Source organism: Pongo abelii, chromosome 19 (assembly GCF_028885655.2).
Source record: "Pongo abelii isolate AG06213 chromosome 19, NHGRI_mPonAbe1-v2.0_pri, whole genome shotgun sequence".
In the NCBI taxonomy this organism is placed as follows: domain Eukaryota; kingdom Metazoa; phylum Chordata; class Mammalia; order Primates; family Hominidae; genus Pongo; species Pongo abelii.
In genome coordinates, this window is record NC_072004.2 from 56,097,790 (window position 1) to 56,123,812 (window position 26,023).

Sequence of the window (26,023 nt, forward strand, 5' to 3'; positions counted from 1 at the left end):
GCTGGCCATAGTGGTATATACCTGTAGTCCCAGCTACTTGAGAGATTGAAGCTGGGGAATAACTTTGTGTTTTTTGAGATAGTCCCATTCTGTCACCCAGGCTGGAGTGCAGTGGCATAATCAGGGCTCACTGCAATCTTTGCCTCCCAGGCTCAAGTGATCCTCCCAACTCAGCCTCCCAAGTAGCTAGGACTACAAGCATGAGCCACTAGGCCCAGCTAAGCTTTTTAAAAAATTTTTTGTAGGCCGGGCGTGGTGGCTCACGCCTGTAATCCCAGCACTTTGGGAGGCCGAGGCGGGCGGATCACAAGGTCAGGAGATTGAGACCATCCTGGCTAACATGGTGAAACCCCGTCTCCACTAAACAAAATACAAAATATTAGCCAGGTGTGGTGGCGGGCGCCCATAGTCCCAGCTACTAGGGAGGCTGAGGCAGGACAATGGCGTGAACCCAGAAGGTGGAGCTTGTAGTGAGCCAAGATCGGGCCACTGCACGCCAGCCTGGGCGACAAAAAAAAAATTTTTTTCTGTAGAGACAAGGTCTCACTATCGCCCAGGGTGATCTCAAACTCCTAGGCTCAAGTGATCTGCCCACCTCGGCCTCTCAAAGTGTTGGGATTACAGGCATGAGCTACCACCCCCGGCTGGAGCCTAAGAGTTTGAAGCTGCAGTAAGCTATGTTTGTATCACTGCACTCCAGCCTGGGTGACAAAGTGAGACCCTGAATCAAAAACAAACAAACAAAACAAAACAAAAAAAGGAAGAAACAAGCAAAGAAAGAAAAAGTTCTACTATTACTATTGTCATATATACTACTACATATTGCTTACTAGTTTAAAGTTTTAGTAACTACTTAAGAATTCGATATAATTCATGTATTCCCCTAGCAAACATTTCAGCAGCTCTGCACACTATGTGGAATATAGAATGAAGCTGCTTTCAAGGGAGGAAAGGGCCACTATAGATATAGCCATAAAATAAGATTTCTTTCTTTCTTTTTTTTTTTTAGAGACAGGGTCTGTTGCGTAGGCCAGAGTACAGTGGGATGATCATAGCTCACTTGCAGCCTCAAACTCCTGCGCTTATGCAATCCTCCTGCCTCGGGTTCTCAAAGTGCTGGGATTACAGGAGTGAGCCACCACATCTGGCCGTTGATGTTATGTTTAACAATTAATTCAGAAGTTCTATTATTTTGGACTCAGAGCAGCAGTCTGCTTGGTAATACCTCTAAACAAATAATGGAGAAAGTAAGTTTCAGCTCCTTAACATCATTGGCAACATTAATTTACCCTAGTTTCTGACAAGGTGTTTTAGTGTATTAAGAGTTGTCTTATTGCATTTTTCTATAATTTTCTATTCTAAGATCATCTTTTATATTTTGACCTTTCTAAATATTCTATCTCAAGTAATATTTTTCTTTTTTTTTTTTTTACTTTAGCAGTTTTCTTCTTCAGAGTAACTACTAACAATTTTACCTTAATAGCCTCTTTAGGAAGAAGTAAAGTGTTCTATTTTCTATCCCCACTGTTCTTACTTGTGCAGACTCTGCATGTTCCAGCATCTCTTCAAATTCCTGATACTCTTCATCATCTGGTTCAGCACCTGAGAGGCGAGCTGCTCTGGCCATGAAATACGGAGGCAGCTCTCCGATTGCTGTACCGATACCCTAGGTGGAAAAACCAAAATACTTACAATGAGGTTCTGTTCTCAACAGTGACACTTAATAGATCAAACCCATACTCTTCTATATCACCAGAAGCATTTTGAGATGCAATATATTGGCGGAAAGCATACGCTACATAATCAAAATAATAAGAGTTTGAATCCTGGCTCTAATTCTGACCTGACGCTTGGCAAGCATCACATAAAACCCTTAAGACAAGCCAGGCACAGTGGCACGCACCTGTAGCCATAGCTACTCAGGATGATGAGGCAGGAAGATCACCTGAGCCCAGGAGTTTGAGGCCAGCCTGGGCAACATTCTGAGATTCCTGTCTATGAAAAAAAAAAAAAATCTTGAGACAACACCTGGCTCATTGCAGACACTAAGTAAATTTTAGTTCTCTAGAATCTCTACTTAGACTCTGTTATTTTTATCATTTGCCCCCCCCGCTTCTGATATCTAAACGATCTGGTAATAAGAATTCACCAGTGGCTGGACATGGTGGCTCACGCCTGTAATCCCAGCACTTTGGGAGGCCGAGGCGGGCGGATCCCGAGGTCAAGAGATCGAGACCATCCTGGCCAATAGGGTGAAACCCCATCTCTACTAAAAACACAAAAATTAGCTGAGTGTGGTGGTGTGCACTTGTAGTTCCAGATACTCCAGAGGCTGAGGCAGGAGAATTGCTTGAACTTGGGAGGCGGAGGCTGCAGAGAGCTGAGATCACACCACTGCACTCCAGCCTAGCAACAGAGCAAGACCGTCTCAAAAAAAAAAAAAAAAAAAAAAAAAAAAAAAAAAAAAAAAAATTCACCAGCGTATGTGTTAGATAAAAATTCTCTAGGAAATCTTCTGGAACTTCAGAAGTTGCTTTAATTTAAATACAACTTTTCTTCTGTTGAGTTAAAACTTTTAACAAATTGTGGTCAGAAAGCCCTTTGAAAACTAAACATTAGGATGAATAAGTTTTCTTTTTCTTTTTTTTTTGAGATGAAGTCTCACTCTGTCACGAAGGCTGGAGTGCAATGGCACGATCTTGGCTCACCGCAACCTCTGCCTCCGAAGTTCAAGCAATTCTCCTGCCTCAGCCTCCCTAGTAGCTGGGACTACAGGTGTGTGCCACCACGTCTGGCTAATTTTTGTATTTTTAGTAGAGTCAGAGTTTCACTATGTTGGCCAGGCTGGTCTCGAACTCCTGACTTTAGGTGATTCACCTGCCTCGGCCTCCCAAAGTGCTGGGATTACAGGCGTGAGCCACTGTGCCCAGCCAAAAGCAATGTTAAGCATTTCAGTTTGCTCTGTCTTATGGTTCTGCCTCCAAATGCTTTGAAAAGAATTCCCAAGGGACCAAATCAAATTCAAACATTTTGTATTCACAATGGGTGGAACCAACAATTTCCACGTGTAACTGCATTATCCATACTTGAAACAAGAATTTTGAAAAAGGGTCCAGGCGCAGTGGCTCACGCCTGGAATCCCAGCACTTTGGGAGGCCGAGGCGGGTGAACTGCCTGAGCTCAGGAGTTTGAGACCAGCCTCGGCAACATCGCGAAACCCCAATTCTACTAAAATACAAAAAATTAGCTGGGCATGGTGGTGCGTGCCTGTAGTCCCAGCTACCTGGGAGGCTGAGGCATGAGAATTGCTTGAACCCGGGAGGTAGAGGTTGCAGCAAGCTTATGGGTGACAAAGCGAGACTCTATCTCCAAAAAAAAAAAAAGAAAAAAGAGAAAAAGAATACTTAAGTGCCAAAAGATTAAGCCTACATTTAGTCAAAAAAAAAGACAGAGAAGGCAGGAGAGACATATATACATGGATATAGGCAAAAACCAAATCATATATATTGCTAAACAAGAAAAGTTGGTCAGACGTCATGGCTCACACCCATCATCCCAGAACTTTGGGAGGCTAAGGCAGGCGTATTGCTTATGAACATGAGCTGAAGACCAGCCTGGGCAACATAATGAAGCTGTCTCTACAAAAAATTATGCATTTGTGGTCCCAGCTTCTTGGGAGGCTGAGGTAGGAGGATCACCTGGACCCAGGAGGTCAAGGCTGCTGTGAGCTGTGATCATGCTACTACACTCCAGCTTGGGTGACAGATTAAGACTCTGCCTCCAAAAAAAAAAAAAAAAAAAAAACATGGTAATGTTGGCCAACTTTGGAGGATGCTAGAGAACCAACTTATTAGTTTAAAAATTGGTATAATAAAGATCAAGTATTTATCTTTTTCTGATATAAACTGTATCTCAGGGTAACTAAATTAGTGACAAGGAAAAGTTTTCCTTCATCAAAGTATTACTTCAGGCCCAGTACGGTGGCTCATGCCTGTAATCCCAGCAGTTTAAAACCGGCCTGGGCAACACAGCAAAACCCTGCCTCTACAAAAAATTAGCTTGGCATGGTAGCTTGTGCCTTTAGTCCCAGCTATTCAGGAGGCTGAGGTGGGAGGATTGTTTAAGCCTGGGAGGTCAAGGCTGCAGTGAGCTGTGATTGTGCCACTGCACTCCAGCCTGGTGACAGAGTGAGACCCCGTCTCCAGTTAATAATTCAAAAAAAAAAAAAAAAAAAGGTGTAATGTAACTGGGATACTAATATTTTATAACCTCTAATAAAATAATGGACATATATAATAAAAAATCATCCATGGTGCTAATATCACAAAAAGGAAGGACAAACAGACATTGTATCTCATGACAGAAATACACAAGGCTATGAAGTGTATTCCTATTTACAAAAAAAGACCACAATTTATCAACTCAAAGGAAACACAAGGAACAGAGCAACATGCTTAAATTATACTAATTAGAATTTAGTCAGTAAAATTCAGACCGTGGGAAATTATTTAACAGTTTCTTCAGCATAAATTTGAAAAGAAATAAAATCCCAGCACTTTGGGAGGCTGAGGCAGGAGGATCACTAGGTCAGGAGTTTGAGACCAGTCTGACCAACATTGTGAAACCCCATGTCTACTAAAAATACAAAAAATTAGCCGGGTATGGTGGTGTGCGCCTATAATCCCAGCTACTCGGGAGGCTGAGGTAGGAGAATCGTGGGAATACGGGAGGAGGAGGTTGCAGTGAAATGAGATTGCGCCATTGCACTCCAGCCTGGGTGACAGTGCAAGATCCCATCTCAGAAAAAAAAAAAAAGAGAAATAAACGTAATCAGAAAAATTTGAACACTAATTGGATAACGAATTTTAAGAGACTACTATAGTTTCTTTTAGGTGTGATAATGCTTTTTAGGCCCCAAGGCTGATATATTTACAGATGATGTGTATTATGATATCTGGGATCAGCTTCAAGATAATTGAGAAGAGAATGAGAAGGGGTATAGATACAACAATATAAACTATTAGTTAATACTAGCTGAACTTGAGTGAGAGTATATTAAATTCATTTTATAATTCTCTGCACCTTTGGAAAATCTTCCATAGAAAAAAGTAGGACAGAAAGTGTAACATTTTACTCAAAACATGAACTTCTCCTAAGTTCAAATGTTAAGTCAAATGTTCAACAGTTCTGAAAGCAATCATGTGATTCAAGCTCATGACAAATTTCCTTAAAGTTAAGAAGGAAGTAACATAATGGACTGAAATGAAATCAAGAGCTGTATACTGTCTTATACGTAGTTGACTATATTTACTGTTATATTTTAGTTTAATTCTCCTAGTGTTTTCCCATATTAGCAAGAAACAATGGGAATCATGAGTCAGTACTCTCTTATTATGCAAATAAATACAAGGGAATTTAGTCATCCAGGCAGGTGTCCCAAAACACATTATATCCTAGACACAGACATTTATCTCAAATTAGATACTAAAGTCTCATCATTTCATAATCCTTACAATTTTATGATTCTCTATAAAATTCAAATATATATTTGTATAAGATACAAAATTCTTTACATTTGTTTATATTCAAAACAAAACATAAATTGTGGAACACTAAAAACTGTCAGCCTAAGTGTAATTAAGGAGAGAGAGTGACTGGCTTCTTTACTGCAAAATAAGTGGTATGTATAGTCAAGCAATAATTCAGAAAGCTCTCCTCCAAATCATCTACTACATATAAATTTATTACCCTTAAATCCTTCTTAAACTAGAGAAGAGTTTAATATGCACAAAATATGCAAACCAAGTGATAACACAGCATCTTCTTGGAGTGCTAATTTTATTCAAAGATTTTAGGGAAGACAAAAATTCTGAATTTGTACTTTTAAAAAGTTTTGTCAGGTGAAGTGGGGGAAAAACATTTTGTCAAGTGGACTCACAAGCAAATCTGCAGCATGGTGCTTTTATATTAAGAAATGTAAGTTTAATGATAAAAATCTGGAGAGCAGGAATTAAAAAAAAATCTATCTTTTTCATCGAGAAACCCTGTCTCTATTAAAAATACAAAAAAATTAGCTGGGCATGATGGCGCATGCCTGTAATCCTAGCTACTCAGGAGGCTGAGGCAGAATCACTTGAACCTGGGAGGCGGAGGTTGCAGTGAGTGAGATTGTGCCATTGCACTCCAGCCTGGGCAACAAGAGCGAAACTGTCTTTAAAAAAAAAAAGTTTTTATTTTATTTAATTAATTAATTAATTAATTAATATTTTTTTGGAGACAGAGTCTCACCTTGTTGCCCAGGCTGAAGTGCAGTGGCACAATCTTGGCTCACTGCAACCTCTGCCTCCCGGGTTCAAGCGATTCTCCTACCTTGGCCTCCTGAGTAGCTGGGATTACAGACCTGTGCCACCACACCCAGATAATTTTTGTATTTTTGGTAGAGACGAACTTTCACCATGTTGGCCAGGCTGGTCTTGAACACCTGACCTCAAGTGATCCACCTGCCTCAGGCTCCCAAGTAGCTGGGACTACAGGGGCCTGCCACCATGCCCAGCTAATTTTTTTTTTTTAATTTTTAGTACAGACTGCTGTCTTTACTATCTTGGCCAGGCTGGTCTTGAACTTCTGACCTCACGCTCTGCCTGCCTTGGCCTCCCAAAGTGCTGGGATTACATGCATGAGCCACCGCGCCTGGTGAATTAATTCTTATATATGGTGTAAGGTAAGGGTCCAACTTCATTCTTTTGCATGTGGATATTCAGTTTTTACAGCAGCCCCCTTGTTTTTTTTTTTTCTTTGAGACGGAGTGTTGCTCTGTCGCCCAGGCTGGAGTGCAATGGTATGATCTCAGCTCACTGCAACCTCCACCTCCTGGGTTCAAGCGATTCTCCTGCCTCAGCATCCCGAGTAGCTGTGATTACAGGCACCCACCACCATGCCCAGCTAAGTTTTATATTTTCAGTAGAGATGGGGTTTCACCACATTGGTCCGGCTGGTCTCGAACTCCTGACCTCAGGTGATCCACCTGCCTTGGCCTCCCAAAGTGCTGGGATTACAGGTGTGAGCCACTACATCCAGCCCCCAGCGCCATTTGTTGAAGACTGTCCTTGTAAATGTTGAGAACAATATTAACAAATTTAAACATAACTTAGTGTGTGCTGTATTTTTAATATAACGAGACAGCTACAAAGAAGGAAAGAAGAGCAAACATTTGACCTATTAATCAGTATTTATTGACATTCCTATACTACATGCAAAACTCTTTCAAAAACATTAATTTTTTTTTGAGAGAGTCTCGCTGTGTTGCACAGGCTGAAGTGCAGAGGTGCAATCTTGGCTCACTGCAACCTCTGCCTCCCGGGTTCAAGTGATTCTCCTACCTCAGCCTCCCAAGTCACTGAGAATACAGGTGTGAGCCACCATGCCCAGCTAATTTTTTGTATTTTTAGTAGAGATGGGGTTTCACCATGTTGGCCAGGCTGGTCTCAAATCCACCTACCTCGGCCTCCCATAGTGCTAGGATTATAGGAGTGAGCCACCGTGCCCAGCCCTATGTGCAAAACTTAATGCTGATTACTGTGATGCTAATACATTTAAGGTATATTTAATATTTTTTACGATCCTAAATATTATTTGGGGAAGAAAGCCACAATACCAGACAAATTAACTAATTTAAAGCATGTATAAAGCCAGGCCTAATATGCACTACAGACAATATATACTACGGAAATTTGGAGGAGGCAGTTATCGCGGCCAGCTGAGATAGTGGTTTTCATTTGTTGGCCTTAAGGTTAATCCAGCAATGTAAATAATTTTTGAAAGAACAAAAGTATAATATTAAGAAAAAAAGACAAATTTACATACAAAGTCCCTTTTCTAGCATGTTCCAAGTATCTTCTGTTATTCTAACATTTTTTTCATCAAAAGACTAATGTCATCAAATTTATAAAGCATATGCAACTAGTATAATAAATTTGTTTCCAGTGTTTATAAAAGAGCAACAGGAAACATGACAATTTTTCCTGTCTTTCATATTCAACAAATTCAACATTATGGTATTTCCTTTACAATTCTTTTAAAGCAAAACATAATTGCTAACACTTAACTGTGTTTCAAAACTCTGCTTCTCCTGAGGGTATGGTATTCATGCTCATTTTAATGAGTTAAGATTTGTAAGTGATCTGTTCCATAATCTTTAATTTCCTAAGAAATTGTTAGTGGGAAAAAATTACAGGAACATAACAAATTCCAATGAGTTAAAAAAAAAACTCAAATGGTAACAGAAATCTTTAACCAATGAATTATTCCTACGGATGCCTGAATAAATTTAGGCATACAGGGCTGGGTGAGGTAGCTCACGCCTGGTGGATCACCTGAAGTCAGGAGTTCGAGACCAGCCTGCCCAACATGGAGAAATCCCGTCTCTACTAAAAATACAAAAAAATCAGCCGAGCATGGTGGCGGGTGCCTGTAATCCCAGTTACTGGGGAGGCTGAGGCAGGAGAATTGCTTGAACCTGGGAGACGGAGGTTGCAGTGAGCCGAGATCGTGCTACCACGTTTCAGCCTGGGCGACAGAGCAAGACTGTCTCAAAAAAAAAAGCAAAAAAAAATTTAGGCATAAAAAAAAATTGTGTGGATTAGAATCCATCTGCCACTTAACATGCTGTCCAAAGAATTTTGTAAAATAAACTTAAGCAAACCACAAAAAGAATAACTGGAACAACTGAAAGTAAAATTGCCATATACGATCATACAGCCTGATACGTTCACTATAATAAGGCTTGGTTTATATTAAGAAATGTCTGACCTTACTTTAGTTAGCATTATAATAACTCAGAAAATGAAATGAGCTCTCTAAGAACACAATATTTTCTTGTTGTTGTTGAGATGTAGTCTCGCTTTGTAGCCCAGGCTGGAGAGCGGTGGCGGGTCTCGGCTCACTGCAACCCCTACTTCCTGGGTTCAAGCAATTCTCATGCCTCAGCATCCCCAGTAGCTGAGATTACAGGTATGCGCCACCACGCCTGGCTAATTTGTGTATTTTTAGTAGAGGTGGGATTTCACCATGTTGACCAGGCTGATCTTGAACTCCTGGCCTCAAGTGATCTGCCTGCCTTGGTCACCCAAAGTGCTGAGATTACAGGGATGGCCACCAGGCCCAGCCAGAACACAGTATTTTAATCTAAAAGTAAGACATACAGGAGGATCACTTGAGCCCAGGAGGTTGAAGCTGCAATGAGCCAAGATGGCGCCACTGCACTCCAGCCTGGGCAACAGAGCAAGGCCTTGTCTCAGTAAATAAATATATAATTAAATAAACGCATTCATATATATATACACACACAATTCTTATTTGCCAAATAAATAAAAGTAAAATTTTAAATTAAAAAAAGACACATGACATTTACCAATCTAATATTTATATATAACTATATATTACCAATCTAATATTTATATATATTTTGTATAACTCTTAGATAAATTCTAAAAGCTTATCAGGTATAGAAATACTGGAACAAATTTTATAATGTAGTATACAGTTGACCCTTGAACAACATGGATTTGAACTGTGCCAGTACAAGTGATAATGGGTGTGCCTCTCATGGCTCCCCATCTACCTCCTCCACCTCCTTTGCCTCTGCCACCCCTAAGACAGCAAGACCAACCCCTTCTTTCCCTCCTCCTCCTCCTCCTCAGCCTCTTCAACATGAAAATGGAGTGGAAATGATGATCCATTTCCACTTAATTAATAATAAATATATTTCCTTTTCCTTATGATTTTCTTTGTAATATAGTATACAATACTATATTAACACATACAAAATATGTGTTAATCTACTATTTATCATTAAGGCTTCCATTCAACAGTAGGCTATTAGTAGTTAAGTTTTTGGGGAGTCTAAAGTTATATGTGGATTTCCTACTGCACAGGGGGTTGGCACCCCTAACCCACACATCGTTCAAGGCTCAACTGTAGTTCCATCATCTGTACTCCCTTTCCCTGCTGGAGTCTACTTGGCCTCAGTTGCTTTGTGATACATATGGTTCATGCCTTTCTTCTCAATGCCATTCACGAATAGGAGATGCTCTAAAAGGTTTCTTTTGCCTTGGAAGTAGGTAGCTGGTTACTGACTGAATCATTTATTGACAAGGAGTATGTTTAGATTCCATTTCAATAAGGTACAACACACTATCAAGATGGTGAGGTTAGTTTTAAACAAATATGAAAATGCATATCTTACCCACATGCAGGCTTCAATCCTAACTTTTGAGATGATACTCCACAAAGAAATGGTTCCTTCGGTGCCCCCTTCATCTGGACAAATAATCTGATCAGGATAGGGTGGTTCAGGAAAATTAACTGAATTGCATTCATAAGCAGCTAATGTAACTGAGGCTATATGTGGACCCTATAAAACAAATACAAGAAACTTCTGATGAGAGCTATTAAAAAATTATCAATACACGTTATTTTAAAAGTATATTAATTACTGTATAAGAAAAATCTTAGCTTTCAAAGAACAAAAATAATTCTAAATAATTTCAAGATGCAGTTAGTAATATGAAGAAAATAATCCTTCCCAGAATCTCTTCCTGGTTGACTTAAAAAAAATCAGATTTATTGAGGTAAAATTTACACATAATGAGTCACATATTTGAGGTCTACATTTCAATTAGCTTTGACAAATATATTCAGCCATATAACCACAACAATCAAGATACAGAACATTTCCATTACTGCAAAAATGATCCCTTGGCCAGGCACGGCAGCTCACGCCTGTATTCCCACCACTTTGGGAGGCTGAGCCAGGATGACTGCTTGAAGCCAGGAGTTCGAGACCAGCCTGGGCTACAAAGCAAGACCTCATCTCTATAAAAATTTAAAAAATTAGCCACACATTGTGGCATGTGCCTGTAGTCCCAGCTACTCAGGAGACTGAGGCAGGAGGATTGCTTGAGCCCAGGTGTCAGAGGCTGTAGTGAGCTATGATTGTGCCACTGCACTCCAGTCTGGACAATGGAACAAGGCCCCATCCCTTATAAAAAAAAATCCCTTGTGTTCCTCTGTGGCCAATTCCCTCCCTCAAGTCCTAGTCCCTGGCAACCACTGATCTAATTCCTTGCTTGACTTTTATTTTATTTATCTATATTTCTCATTTGTTAGATAATTCCTTTTATTAAAAAAAACTTCCTGAGCCACTGTTCTTTTAGGCACAATTTGAGAATATCACTTTATGTCCTTACTTAAAAACAGCTGGTGATGTACCACCTCATGTAACCTTTCCCAGTGAGATCATAAAGCAAAAATGTAACTGTGAAACCAGTATCAATGAGTTTTACACAATGGTTCCTAAAAGCACAAGATGAGGTGTCTGCATACTAGGGAGTTGGTTAAAATATAAATTCCTGGGTCCCTTAAGCATAGGTTGATAGATGTCCTCTAGCATACAGTAACTAGCAGCCATCAGCTATTATGAAGAGAAATACTTTATTTGTAGAATAAAATTATTTACATATATACACACGAGATTTTATTACTAACTATATTGTGCAAGTATTTCTGAATCTGAAGGTTTCTATTAAAGATTTCTCCAATGATTTTTCATAAATGAGTCAGTCCCACAGAAAAGTAAGTGGGCTCTGTGTATAAGAAAGTATTTTAAGATCACTTGATGAAAGAATCTGTGGTTCAAAGTACATAAAATCTAGTGATAAAAATAAAACTAAGACATTCTCCTATCAAGATAATAAAATTTTGTTTGATGTTAATATACAAAGTTGTTCACACATATGTGATATTTATCTCTAAATAGAATAGGCATTTTCTGTTAAAATAATACTTAAAAAATGAAATCCTTGGCACTAAATCAGTTAATAGTTTTTTCTGGATCAAAAAAATCGATGTGAAGTTTTAGCCTTTGTTCCTCTTTTTGGGGACTTTTAATTCTTGGAAATGCAGAAATATTAAAGTATTAAAATAATTATATAAGATTTTGAAAAGAATACTTTGACTACTTAGGTTTTTGAAAACTTATGATTAACCATGAAATCTACAATCATTTCTTTAAACACCAGGTGCACACAAGAGATTTCACACTCAGGGGAAAAAAGAATTATTTTGTGATACTACAAAAAAACCCCAAAGTTTGTGATATTCAGAATAACTGCATAGTTTGTGAAACATTTCTCCTCATACAATTATAGCTATCAGACGTAATTAAAAAAATAAGAAGAAATCAGCTGTAACTTCCACCTTTACTATTAGAAAACACAAAAGAGACATATGAATGCCAATAAGTGAAAAAGAAGAAAATTTAAGAGTTTGTCCATGCTGTCCCCATGTTGCTGTCCTCTTTGGCTACAGGTAGTCTACAGCTAAAGTTAGAAATGAATTTCAACTGAACAAAAATAAAATTGCCTTGGGAGCTAAAATAATGAGATTTCTGGGATATATAGGAAAGGAAAAGCTATATTTGCATTCCAGAAATATAAAAAATGTATCCTAACAGATTAAACATATTATCCAATAAAATAAAAGTTCTTTATAGTTTTCATTTTTAGTTATTCTGAAAAGGGAAATTTTCAACAATCTGATTTGAGATGTTTTTTCAAGTCTCTGATTTGAGAATTCTTTCTTCTAAAGAAGTCTGTTCATTCACTCAACTAAACTGACATATATTTTCCATAACCACACTAATAAGTCATGATTACTCAGCCTTTGAGGCAGATGTGGTGGTTCCCAGACAAAATGAACATTAACAACTCAGTTTCTTGTCCTTTGTTCATAGTTTAAACTATATTAAGTGATAGGAAACCTCACAAGTTCTATTCAACATTTTAGCTTAATGGTTTCTAAATATAACCAATTTGAATGAAAAAATATGTTTATGTGAAAAATTCAAATAAAAACAAAAAAATTTTTGATTAAAAGTTTTAAAAGTTACACATAATTCAAACTACTTTTAAAGTATATTTTCTAAAAACTACAAGTCTCACTACAATGTAGCAAATATGAGTCACATTTTTAACCATACTAAACAAAGAAACAAGAGGGTAAAGACCCAAACAGCTATAGTATTAATTGAAAAGCCTAACTGGATAAAACCTGCCACAGGATATAAAATTTATGTATTTACTGAGCAGCAGGTTCCAACTCTTGTGGGAGCATGGGTTAGGGATCCTGGTCTATGGCTGAAGGTTTTCTGCCTCAGGGCCAGATGAAGTAACGGATACTAGACTTTCATTTCTATAGCAAACAATTAGAAAACTGGACAAAATATATGGGACAATTCTTTTTAGACATTGTACTACAGGCAGTACAGGGCTTTGATTACTAAGAGAAGGGATAAAAATGAAGAAACCATACATCGACTCTGGCTTCTTGTCTGTAGACACATTCCATGCCTGCCAAAAATTCCATGGTCAAAAGAGCAAGAGCCCAAACAAAGCATGTTGCTCCTGCCGAGTTGAGAATGAGATTGGGGTTCACGAGTTCAGGATTCAAGAAGGCTGAGGCAGTCAGAATTTATGAGGCAGTATAACAGAAAAGAGAAAGCTACACAGAGAGAAGGAACTCTAGAAATCTGCACGGGGTCCCCTTCAGACTCTGGCACACAAAGCTGCATTGCATGCTAAGGTGAGACCACAAGTCCAGGCAAAGAACTACTGGGAAAAGAACAATTACTGGGGATTTGTAAACTGACCAATTCCCAGAGTTCACACAGGCCTGGGAAACATTTGTGATCAACCAGCTAGAGTAGAGAGACTCAGCATTCAACCCAGAAAGGTCATGCCTGGGTAGGTACCACCTTTCCTTCTGGTCCTAAGGTGAAAGCTACTCTATCTAGTCTGACCCTAACAGAGTTTAAAACAAGTCTTAAAAAGATCAAGCTGATCCACAGGTAACTTAATTGTCCCCTTCACCCTGCCCCCACATCAATGTTCTATAGTGGAAGACAAACAAAATCCATACAATCAATAATTTAATACTACATATCTAGCATTCAATTAAAAATTACTAGCACTCAGTATTACTAGATATGCGAAGCAGCGAATTATAACTCATAACCAAAAGAAATATTGCTCAATAGAAACAGATCCAGATTTGATGAAAAGTATCAATCCGCAGACTTAAGAAACTGAACAAATCCAGTCAGGATTGACACAAAGAAAATAAAACACATGGGCTGGGTGCGGTGGCTCACACCTGTAATCCCAGCACTTTGGGAGGCCGAGGTGGGTGGATCATGAGGTCAGGAGTTCGAGACTAGCCTGGTCAACATGGTGAAACCTGTCTCTACTAAAAATACAAAAAATCAGCCAGGCGTGGTGGCAAGTGCCTATAATTCCAGCTACTGGGGAGGCTGGGGCAGGAGAATCGCTTGAACCCAGGAGGCAGAGGGTGCGGTGAGCTGAGATCTCACCACTGCACACCAGCACAAAAAAGAAAAGAAAAGAAAACATATAGGCCGGGCATGGTGGCTCACGCCTGTAATCCCAGCGCTTTGGGAGGCCAAGGTGGGTGGATCATGAGGTCAGGAGATTGAGACCATACTGGCCAACATGGTGAAACCCCATCCCTACTAAAAATACAAAAATTAGCTGGGTATGGTGGTGCGCACCTGTAATCCCAGCTACTCGGGAGGCTGAGGCAGGGAATGGCTTGAACCCAGGAGGCGGAGACTGCAGTGAGCCGAGATTGCGCCACTGTACTCCAGCCTGACATCAGAGCAAGATGCCATCTCAAAAAAAGAAAATAGAAAATAAAACGTAATCAAACTGCTAAAAATCATCACAATCATGTCATAATGAAATTGTTATAATTCAATGATAAGAGGAAAAGTCTTAAAAACAATAGAGGAGATAAAAATAAAACATTATCTACAGGGAAAAATAGGTCAGACTTTTCATCAGAAATAATGCAAACCAAAGGACATCAGAATTACTTCTTTAAAATGTCAAAGAAAAAAACACCTGTTAATCTGGGAGCTGGGAAAATATATTTCAAAAAAATATATTTCAAAACAGTACTGTGGGTTTATGACATATGACGAAGTAAAATATACAAGAAGTAAAATGTATGACAACTAAAGCATAAATTATAAATTATGGGAGGAGGAAATGAAGAACACTATTATAAGTTTGTTACATTTTATACAAAATGAGAAAATAATACTTCATTGTTCACCCTGTAAGTTAATGCAGCATATTGCAAACCTTAGGACAACCACTAATTTTTTTTTCTTTTTTTTTTTTGAGAAAGGGTCCTACCCTGTTGCCCAGGCTGGAGGGCAGTAGTGTGATCACAGCTCAGTGGAGTCTTGACTGCCCAGGCTCATGAGATTCTACCTCAGCCTCCCGAGTAGCTGGGACCACAGGCATGCATCACTACACCTAGCTACACCACTAAAAATTTTAACAGAAGTAGAACAAACAAGCAGATAAATTTAATACCAAAAAAAAGAAAACAAAAACACCAAAAAACAAAACAAAACAAACAAACAAACAAACAAAAAAACCCTCAGTCCAAAAGAAGGCAGAGAAAAAAGAAAAAGGAATGAAAAATTAGATATGACAAACAGTTTGAGGGTAGACTTAAACCCAATCATATTGATAACTACATTAATTGCAAATGGACCAAACATATGAATTCAGGCAGACACTGTCACACTGGATTAGTATACGCTGTCTATAAGAAACCCACTTTAAATATTAAGAACCCAGAAAAGAAAGAGTAAAGAGATGGGAAAAGAAAAACCATTTAAAAAATCCATAAAAAAGATAAAGTAGCTAAATTGATATTAGACAAAGTAGATTTAAGGACAAAGAATATTAACAGAGATTCATAGGAACAAATGATAAAAGGTCTAATTCTCAGGAAGTCAGACCAATTCTAAACGTGTATACACCCAATAACAGAGTGTGAAAATACATAAAGCAAAAACTGACAGAACAGAGAAATGAACAAATACCCAATTATAGCTGGAAATTTCTTTATTTTATTTTATTTTTTTTGAGACGGAGTCTCACTCTGTTGCCCAGGCTGGAGTGCAATGGCATGATCTTGGCTCACTGCAATCTTTGCCTCTGGGGTTCAAGCGATTCTCCTGCCTCAGCCTCCCAAGTAGCTGGGGTTACAGGCACCCGCCACCACACCCAGCTAATTTTTGTATTTTTGGTAGAGATGGGTTTTCACCATGTTGGTCAGGCTGGTTTTGAACTCCTGACCTCAGGTGATCCACCCAACTGGGACTGCAGGTGCAAGATACCACACCCAACTAATTTTGTTGTTGTTGTTGTTGAGACAGGGTATCTCATTCCATCACCCAAACTGGAGTGCAGTGGCAAGATCTTGGCTCACTGCAGCCTCAACCTCTCGAGTTCCGGTGATCTTCCCACCCCAGCCTCCTGGGTAGCTGGGACTACAGGTGTACACCACCACGCCTGGCTAATTTTTTGTAGAGATGGGGTTTTGCCTGTTGCCCAGGCTGGTCTCTAACTCTAAGTGATCTACCCGCCTCAGTCTCTCAAAGTGCTGGGATTACAGGTGTAAGCCAGAGTGCCCAGCCCAGCTAATTTTTTTTCATTATTTGTAGACAGGTCTCCCTATGTTGCTTAAACTCCTAGACTCAGGGGATCCTCCTACCAACGCCTCCCAAAGTGCTGGCATTACAGGTGTGAGCCAGCGCACCTGGCCCAGATAATTTTTTTTTGTTATTTTTAGAGATGGGTCCCCCTGTGTTGCCCAGGCTAGTCTCAAACTCCTGGGCTCAAGAGATTCTCCCACCAAGGCCTTCCAAAGTGCTGGGATTACTGGTGTAAGCCACCACACCTGGCTCTATCTAATTTTTCTATTTTTTGTAGAGACAGGGTCTGCCTATGTTGTCCAGGCTGGTCTCAAACTCAGTTCAAGGGATCCTCCTGCCTTGGCCTCCCAAAGCACTCGGATTAGAGGTGAGCCACCATGCCTGGCACATACATAGTTGAAAACTTCAACATCTATATTTCATTAATTGATAGAACAACTACACTGATAATTGTATGGACACAGAAGATTTGAATAACATAGAAAATACCACCCAGCAAGAGCCAAATATATATTATTTTCAAGTACACATGGAATATTTGCCAAGACAGACCATATGCTGTGCTATAAAATTAGTCTGAACACATTTAAAAGGATGTGACATGTGGCAAGGTAAAGATCAATACAGGGAGTACATCTTAAAGGGGCAAACAGGCAAGGCAGGGTGGCTCATGTCTGTATTCTCAGCACTTTGGGAGGCTGAGGTGGGAGACTCACTGGACCCCAGGAGTTTTGAGACCAGCCTGGGTAACATGGTGAGACCCTCCCTCTCAAAACAAAACAAAACAAACAAACAAAAAAATTAGCTGGGTATGGTGGTGTGCACCTGTAGTCCCAGTGAAGTGGGAGGACTGCTTGAGCCTGGGAGGTCAAGGCTGCTGTGAGCTGAGATCGCGCCACTGCACTCCAGCCTGGGCGACAGAGTGAGACCCTGTCTTAAAAAAAAAAAAAAAAGAAAAGTGGCAAATAAAGGTCTGTTTTATTTTTGGTAACTCAGTATAGTTATTCCAGATGAAGTCAAATCAACAAGATAGCTTGGTTATTTGCAACATATTGGACATCTGGATTTGCTTCATTTCAGAGTTCCATATATCTAGTCTCATGAGCTGTATTACATTATATTTTCCAAAGATTGGTAATGGAATAATTTTGCCTTGTCCAGGATAAAAGATGTAGTGCTTGGCCAGGCAAGAGTATGTCTGGGTGACAGCAAACTATACTTAGATGAAAGGGTAAGATTTCTAGTAAGAGCAGATGTAGGTATTTGTCTGTGGAAAAAGATATTTTATCTTTTAAAAACTCTTTTTACGTAAGTTTAAAAAGTTACATTTCCATGATTTACATTCTTTCATGAGTTTTAGTGATTAGAAAAGTTTTAGTGATTAGAAAAAAACCAAACTGAGATAATTCTATGTAATCAATTTTTACTCTAGCTTCAAGAATAATAATACACTACTAGTTCTTCTAATTAAGAGAAACTTAGAATTCAAAAAAAATTGTCCTAGAAGGGTAAAATCATACAAAACCACATCTATCTATCTATCTATCTATCTATCTATCTATCTACCCATCTCCATCCTAATGTGGTAGTGAAGAGTTTTAAGTAGTTTTCTGATAATAATATAGTATCTATGTTAAGCCCAGAGAAAGAAATCCTTGTGCCACAAACACTAATTAGGGTCATAGTAAGAAAGGGATGAATATATTCATACTTGAATTTGTGAAAAAATCATATTAGTAAAATGATAAACTAGTATGTACACTGCTGCTTAATTTTAAGTAAGTAAAACATTTTCTGGATTTTGAACTTTTCAAGTTCTTTGGATTTATACTATAGCGGCTCATGATTTACTATAATTGTACCTTCTTCACACACTTTGTAGCATTTAAAGGATTGAAAAGGTTATACTCATTTCTATGTTTCATCAAGAAAAACAGTATACCATCCAAAAGACCAGAGACAGAATACTGTTGGGTTTACTTTAGGGTCCTTTCTTACAGAGATATCTTTTAAAAATGAAAGACCTAAAATGTTCATATTAATTATTAGCCTAATTTAGGCAAGTATATTTATCAACCAAGATGAAGAATACAACATCACATAGTGTGTGTCTGAGTATTTTTAAGGAAGGCAAGCAGACAAAACAGACAGACAGACATTCTTCCACTCTAGACGGCTCCCTCGAACTGATAAAACATTCCTAAAGACTGGAGTTGTTTGGACAACATCTGTAATGTCAATTCATAGCCTAATCCATCATCTATACACAGAAGTCAAGTGAGATCCCAAAGGCAAAATTTCCAATTAGTTTTGTCTGGAAAGTTTAGGGCAAAGGTAATAAAATCAAGAATCCTGTGCTGATTCACTGGGAAAACATTTATTTGCCACACTTCTTCACTGAGGAACAAAAGCAGTCAGTGGTTAGTCTGGAATGTGATTCATTAGGAATATCTGGGTGATAAATAAACAAAAAAAGATGACAAATGGTTGTTTGTATGACTTGCAAAACCTTTGTTTTCTTTCAGCGGACTTCAGAAACCCTTTTGCAAACACAGGAATTCTCTTCAGAATTTTTTTAATCATTGTTTTTCTCATTAGAGTCAGAAAACAAGGTTATGGTCTACAGCAAATAATTCTAGAAGGCTAGAGTGTAAAATATCGATTCCCAATGGGCACTGACAAGTTTAACCAGTGTTTATATTCTTTTTGTGAAGAAGGTCCCAAGTTATGCCTCTGGTCTCTCTTAACAAAATGCAGTACAGGCTGGGAACCGTGTCTCATGCTTGTAATCCTAACACTTTGAGAGGCCGAGGCAGCAGGATCACTTGAGCCCAGGAGTTCGAGACTAGCCCGGACAACACAGTGAGATTCCGTCTCTACTAAGAAAAAATATTAGCCCAGTGTGGTGGCATATGCCTGCAGTCCCAGCTACTTGGGAGGCTGAGATGGGAGGACCACTCGAGCCCAGGAGTTCAAGGTTGCAGTGAGCTATGATCATGCCACTGCACTCCAGCCTGAGCGACAGAGCAAGACCGTGTTTCAAAAAAAAACCAAAAACCAAAACAAAAAACAAAGAAACAAACTGTCAAAAAGCAGTAACCGGGGCATGCATTAATGTGGATTTCAGTTTTCTAAATCTGTTGGTAAATTACTGTTGGTAACTTCTATCTCCTCCTTTGTTTAACAAAAAGCCTAATAATGCCTGTTACCTAGGTCATAGGGTAGAAATATGAGATTATACTATAAAAGTGCAAATGTAAAATGGCTGGCCAAAACAAAAGAAATATGAACTCTACAGTATTAGTTCATGCTCCAAGTCATAAGGTACTGTCTTTGAAGCTATTTTTATTATATTGAATTAATCCATACTAAAAGGCATGTTTGGCCAGGTGTGGTGGCTCACGCCTGTAATCCCAGCAGTTTGGGAGGCTGAGGCGGGCGGATCACTTGAGGTCAGGAGTTCGAGACCAGCCTGGCCAACACTGTGAAACCCCCGTCTCTACTAAAAATACAAAAAATTAGCCAGGTGTGGTGGCGCATGATTGTAGTCCCAACTACTCAGGAGGCTGAGGCAGGAGAATCACTTGAACATGGGAGAAGGAGTTTGCCGTGAGCCAAGATCGTGCCATTGCACTCCAGCCTGGGCGACAGAGTGAGTCTCCGTCTAAAAAAAAAAAAGAAAAAGAAGGCATGTTTCACCTTTGTTCTTTAGACCCAAGCAACTTTTGATCATACAGTTGACTTAAGTATTCAAGAGAAATTAACTACATATTTATGAGAGAGCTGTTAAAAAAAAGGGGGGGGGGCTAGTATACATTGTTTAAAATGTATGCTCAACAACAAATTTAGGCTAAACTAAATTTTCTTGGCTTTCATTTAAGCATACATTAATAAACTTAAGGGCAGGAAGTTACCCAGTCTGTGCATACCCCTTTTCCTTGGCAAAAACCCAGCCCGATGTCCTGAAGACCTTGGTTTCTTCTTTTGATGTGGTGATGCTCAGCAGAGTTAATATATGAGTCATTCCTTAGGGGAAGACAGGGAGAAGAGCTTTCATGCCTTCATCAAACAAAAGGCAAATAGATTTTTTTCTAAGAAGGGTCTGTTGGTCTTCCTGAAACAGCACTGAGTCACTGCATGCTTATAGCCATAGTTATAAGTGTCTGGTATCAAGTCATACCAGAGCCTTAACTTTTGGTAATTTCTTTTTTGTCTTAAAAGGAGGATAGACAAATGAGCAATAAAGCAATAGTCAGAAGTCAAGCTGAATTGATAGGGAAGAAGCTGGCTAACAATTTTTTTAAAAAAGAATGATTCCACTTTACGGTATTAACTACTACAATATTTCACTTACTGAAACTATTTCACTATTTTATTTCAACCCATATCAATGCAGTTTTCCAAATAATATTTACTTTTAGCAATAGCCAAGAGTCAAAAAGTATCAGAAATGTCTATACTAAGGAAAAAACAGCTTTTAAAAAGTGCAGAATACTATACAGTACTTCCTCCTTAGGGTGCCATATACAGAGGAGGTCATAAATATGAAAAAGCAATTAAGATGTCAGATTTTTTAAATGTATAATTTTTTTGTTTTCTTTTTAGTCATCAATTGACCTGCACTTCAGGGTAAATGTACAATTTTTAACACATATTTTAATAATGAAATAATCCCAAACTTTAAAGCAGAAACAGGCTCTGAATCTTACACAGGGGCACATATCTCACAACTTTCTTTGTATCTAATTTATAAGAAAAAGTACTTTTTTTCTATAAAAATGGTCATATGAAACAAATGGCTCACAGATATCATTCAAAGGATAACACCTTGATGTTACAGCTTCTAATAAAACCTGATCTATTCTACAATGTAACTGAATAGTTCCCAACTTTTCTACTTCCAAACTGCTTCTAGAAAGTAAAACTAACACTTTAAACATGAGAAAATCCAATGGTTAAAATATATGGCAAACAGAAAAATTGTAAAATATATTCAGCCTTCTACTTATAGCTAAATATTTGGGTATGTTTTTAAATTATAAAATGATTGTCGATCGTTTTTCTTCTCTTTACAGTTCTTCGTCTAGAAGCTGGGCTTAATTGAAAGGGATATAGGGCTTTGTGAAGTCTTTTGTCAGGAAACTGCTCCATCTAGTGTCAAAAATTGTACATACATCACATTATATAGGAGAGTAAATTGTAGCCCATGGATTCCTTTGCTATTAAGAACAGGCTTTATAAATCCTTAATGTTACATACAGTTTACAAATGGTTCTTTAATCATCTTTTTGTCTTGTAACTTGATGAATCATAATGTACATGCATATAAGGAGCATGTCCAAAATACATTTCTCATAATCAAGTACCAAAGTTGCTGTTTTTGTTAACCTGGTTAATTACAGAATTATGAATCATATTTCTGTTAGTGGGAAATAATTACAAGGTGGCTACTGAAATAACCCCATCACTTCTCCTAATTGTGTACAACATCTAAACTTTTTTTTTTCTTGAGACAGGGTCTCATTCTGTCGCCCAGGCTAGAGTGCACTGGCACGATCATAACCTCCTTTGGCTCAAGCGATTCTCCAACCTTGGCCTCAACCTCCACCTGAGTAGCTGGGACTACAGGAGCATGCCACTACACCTGGCTAATTAAAATTTTTTTTTTGTAGAGACGGGGTCCCACTAGGTTGACCAGGCTGGTATGGTCTTGAACTCCCAGCCTCAAGTGATCCTCCTGCCTTGGCCTCCCAAAGTGCTGGGAATACAGGTGCGAGCCACTGCACCTGGCCTAAGCTTTTTAGAAATAAATTTTATTGTGCATAATTGAGGCTTACAATATGTTGTTATAGTATACATACAGATAACAAAATGGTTATACTATAGTAAAGCAAATTAACATGTCTATCATCTTACATAGCTTTTTAAAAATAAGAACAGCTAAAAATCTACTTAACAAAAATCCCTAATCCATTATAATTTTACAACAGTGGTACCTTAGATCTTTAGACCTGTTCATCCTACACGTGACATCTAAACTTAATCCATAAGTTATTTATTCCTCAAAATGGTTGCAATCTTGTAAAATCTGGTATTTAAGAGGAATTGAACATACCAATGGTTACATGAAACTGGAACCAAATCTTCCTGTCATCAGACAGCTCATTTAGAAGAAATTCTTCTGCTTTTCCCTTCATAAAAAGCTTTTTCTTTTTATTCTTAATTTTTTTATACAACTCATATATGCACAACTATATTCTTTGCTAAAGCATCATGTGAAACCTGTTATTTCTTGATCAAGAAGAGAGAAATTATAGTACTTATTTGGCAAATGGGTGAACCAAATACACAGATATCATACAAAAATCCTTAGAAGACAGCTAGCTCTCTCATTAAGGCTCCCAGGCTCACTATGTCTCTTCCAGTGTACTACTGTCATTCAATGAGTTGGAGCAGGGGTTAACACACTACAAACTGCAGACCAAATCCAGCCTGCTACCTGTTTTTATGAATAAAGTTTTACCAGAAAACGGCCACATTCACTCATTTATGTACTGTCTATGATTGCTTTCTCATTACAGTACTCATTATGTACTGTCTATGAGCATTTCTCATTTCTCATAAATGCTCACTCATTTATGTACTGTCTATGATTGCTTTCTCATTACAGTGACAGATCTGAGTAGTTGCACAGAGACTGGATAGCCCACGATGTGTAAATAGCTATGGATCTGACCCTTTACAGAAAAAGTGAGGCCGGATACAGTGGCTCATGCCTGTAATCCTAGCACTTTAGGAGGCTGAGGCGAGAGGATCTCTTGAACCGAGGAGTTTGAGACCAGCCTGGGCAACATGGAGAGACCCCGTTTCTACCCCTAAAAAAAAAACAGCTGCGTGTAGTGGTGCGCACCTGTAGTCCCAGCTACTTGGGAGGCTGAGGTGGGAGGATCTCTTGAGCCCAGGAGGTTGAGGCTACAGCGGGCCATATTCATGCCACTGTACTCCAGCCTGGCAACAGAGAGAAACCCTGTCTCAAAAAAGAAACGAAGATAAAAGAAAATGAAAAAGAGAAAGTATGCTCTCTAGCCCTAGGTTAGACCTTTTTTTTTTTTTTTTTGAGATGGAGTTTTGCTCTTGTTGCCCAGGTTGGAGAGCAATGGCGCCATCTCGGCTCACTACAACCTCCGCCTCTCCCGTTCAAACAATTATCTCGCCTCAGCCTCCTGAGTATCTGGGATTACAGGTGCCCCCTCAACCACGCCCAGCTAATTTTTGTATTTTTAGTAGAGACAGGGTTTCACTATGTTGGCCAGGCTGGTCTCAAACTCCTGACCTCAGGTGATCCACCCACCACAGCCTCCCAAAGTGCTGGGATCACAGGCATGAGCCACCGCGCCCGGTCTAGACCATTATTAAGATAGAAATTTTGACTCACAAAAACAGGCTGCATAGAGATGAACCAAAGGGGTCAACAGCAGCTATGTTCTCTTTATGCAAACATTAACTTACTATTCTTACTCTGGATATAATTTCCGCTACACGAGAGAATAAATAAGCATTCCTGATCGCTCATGTACCGGATCTTCTAAAAGGTAACCTGAACGCTTGCTAAGACTAAAATAAATCTGTCAATGGATTTTGGGGAATTAATATGCAATAAAAGACTGCTTAAAAGGTGCTACCTGGCCGATCACGAGGTCAGGAGATCAAGACCATCCTGGCTAACACGGTGAAACCCCGTCTCTACTGAAAATACAAAAAATTAGCCGGGCGTCCCAGCTACTCGGGAGGCTGAGGCAGGGGAATGGCGTGAACCCGGGAGGCGGAGCTTGCAGTGAGCCAAGATTGCACCACTGCACTCCAGCCTGGGCGACAGAGCGAGACTCCGTCTCCAAAAAAAAAAAAAAAAAAAAAAGGTGCTATCTTGGAAAAATCTGCCAGCCCCAGAAGCTTCTTTGCACCTAATCTACATACAAACTCAAATAAGGTAAATGAATGAAATTTGTAACTTGCACTACTTGCCAGGCAAAATTTGTTCAAGGTAGATATCAAATGAATGAACAAAAATATGCCTGCATAAGAACTAAAAACAGAGGAAATGCAGTTTACAAATGCTATTAATTTCTAATTTATTTAATATTCTTTATTTCAAAGTACAATATATCTCACTATAAAGATAAACCAGAGACATAAGCATATTAGCATATGTTGAATAAAATTATTTTAAAAATCACTCATTGTGGGCTGGGCGTGGTGGCTCATGCCTGTAATCCCAGCACTTTGGGAGGCCGAGGTGGGTGGATCACCTGAGGTCAGGAGGTCGAGGCCAGCCTGGCCAACATGGTGAAACCCCATTTCTACAAAAATTAGCCGGGTGTGGTGGTGGACACCTATAATCTCAGCTACTTGGGAGTGTGAGGCAGGAGAATCACTTGAACCCAGGAGGCAGAGATTGCAGTGAGCCGAGTTCGCACCACTGCACTCCAGCCTGGGCAATAAGAGTGAAACTCCATCTCAAAAAAAAAAAAAATTATTCATTGTACCTATTTTTTGTCTAAATTTAAGTAAATTGAATGCAAAGAGCATAATAAAATGTTTACACAGCAAGAAGTAGATGCACTTATTTGCTGGAGAAATAAAACGATGTACTAATATTTAATATAAAACTTATGCAAATTAAGAAAAAGCTATATATAGATTAGGTCATTTTTCATCAACTGTCACAAATAAGACTCAGATGTTAGGAACAGACTGTTTTGCCAATAAAAGAAGTCAAATTATTCTATCTCTCATAGGCTTTGCAAAGATTCTATTTTACATTAATATATTCAACATATATTTGTTGAGCACCTATTGAGTACTAGGCTCTGTTCTAGACAGTTGGAATACAACAGTAAGTTAAGTAGAGGTAATGTAAAACCTAGGATGATTTTACTTTCCTCCAGACAAGTTTGCTTCTAGTGGGTAGACGGGCTGGGCCACTTACAGTTCTAAGAAGATAATAAGATTATTTGAACTTGAGGCAGGGCATGGTGGCTCATGCCTGTAATCGCAGCACTTTGGGAGGCTGAGGGGGGCTGATCAATTGAGGTCAGAATTCGAGACCAGCCTGGCCAACATGGTGAAACCCCGTCTCTACTAAAACTACAAAAACTAGCCAGGTGTGGTGGCACATGCCTGTAATCCCACCTACTTGGGAGGCTGAGACATGAGAATCACTTGAACCCAGGAGGTGGAGGTTGCAGTGAGCTGAGATCACACCACTGCACTCCAGTTTGGGTGACAGAGCGAGACTCTGTCTCAAAAAAAAAAAAAAAAGATTATTTAACTTGAGCTTCAGTACCCATGAAAGCTGATTTATATCTAGTTCATCACATCTTTTAAAGTACGGCCCTTTAGAGTTCAAATTCAAAGCCTGCAGGTTTATCAGGGCCT

General features: G+C 39.0%; 1 protein-coding gene and 1 long non-coding RNA gene across 4 annotated transcripts in view; both read right to left on the minus strand.

Annotated features, from left to right (window-relative positions):
* Positions 1–26,023, minus strand: part of VMP1 (vacuole membrane protein 1) — a 136,515-nt gene that overhangs the window by 68,247 nt on the left and 42,245 nt on the right. For all 3 annotated transcript variants that reach the window (XM_009236469.4, XM_054535180.2, NM_001132442.2), the window contains 2 exon segments: positions 10,244–10,411; positions 1,535–1,666 (listed from right to left, as the gene is read on the minus strand). In XM_009236469.4, coding sequence (XP_009234744.1) covers positions 1,535–1,666; positions 10,244–10,411 — 300 coding nt within the window.
* LOC134760566 (uncharacterized) lies at positions 18,695–24,699 on the minus strand. Its single transcript, XR_010138297.1, has 2 exons — positions 20,518–24,699; positions 18,695–20,252 (listed from the first exon to the last, which is right to left on the minus strand). It is a non-coding gene; the product is annotated as an uncharacterized LOC134760566 (long non-coding RNA).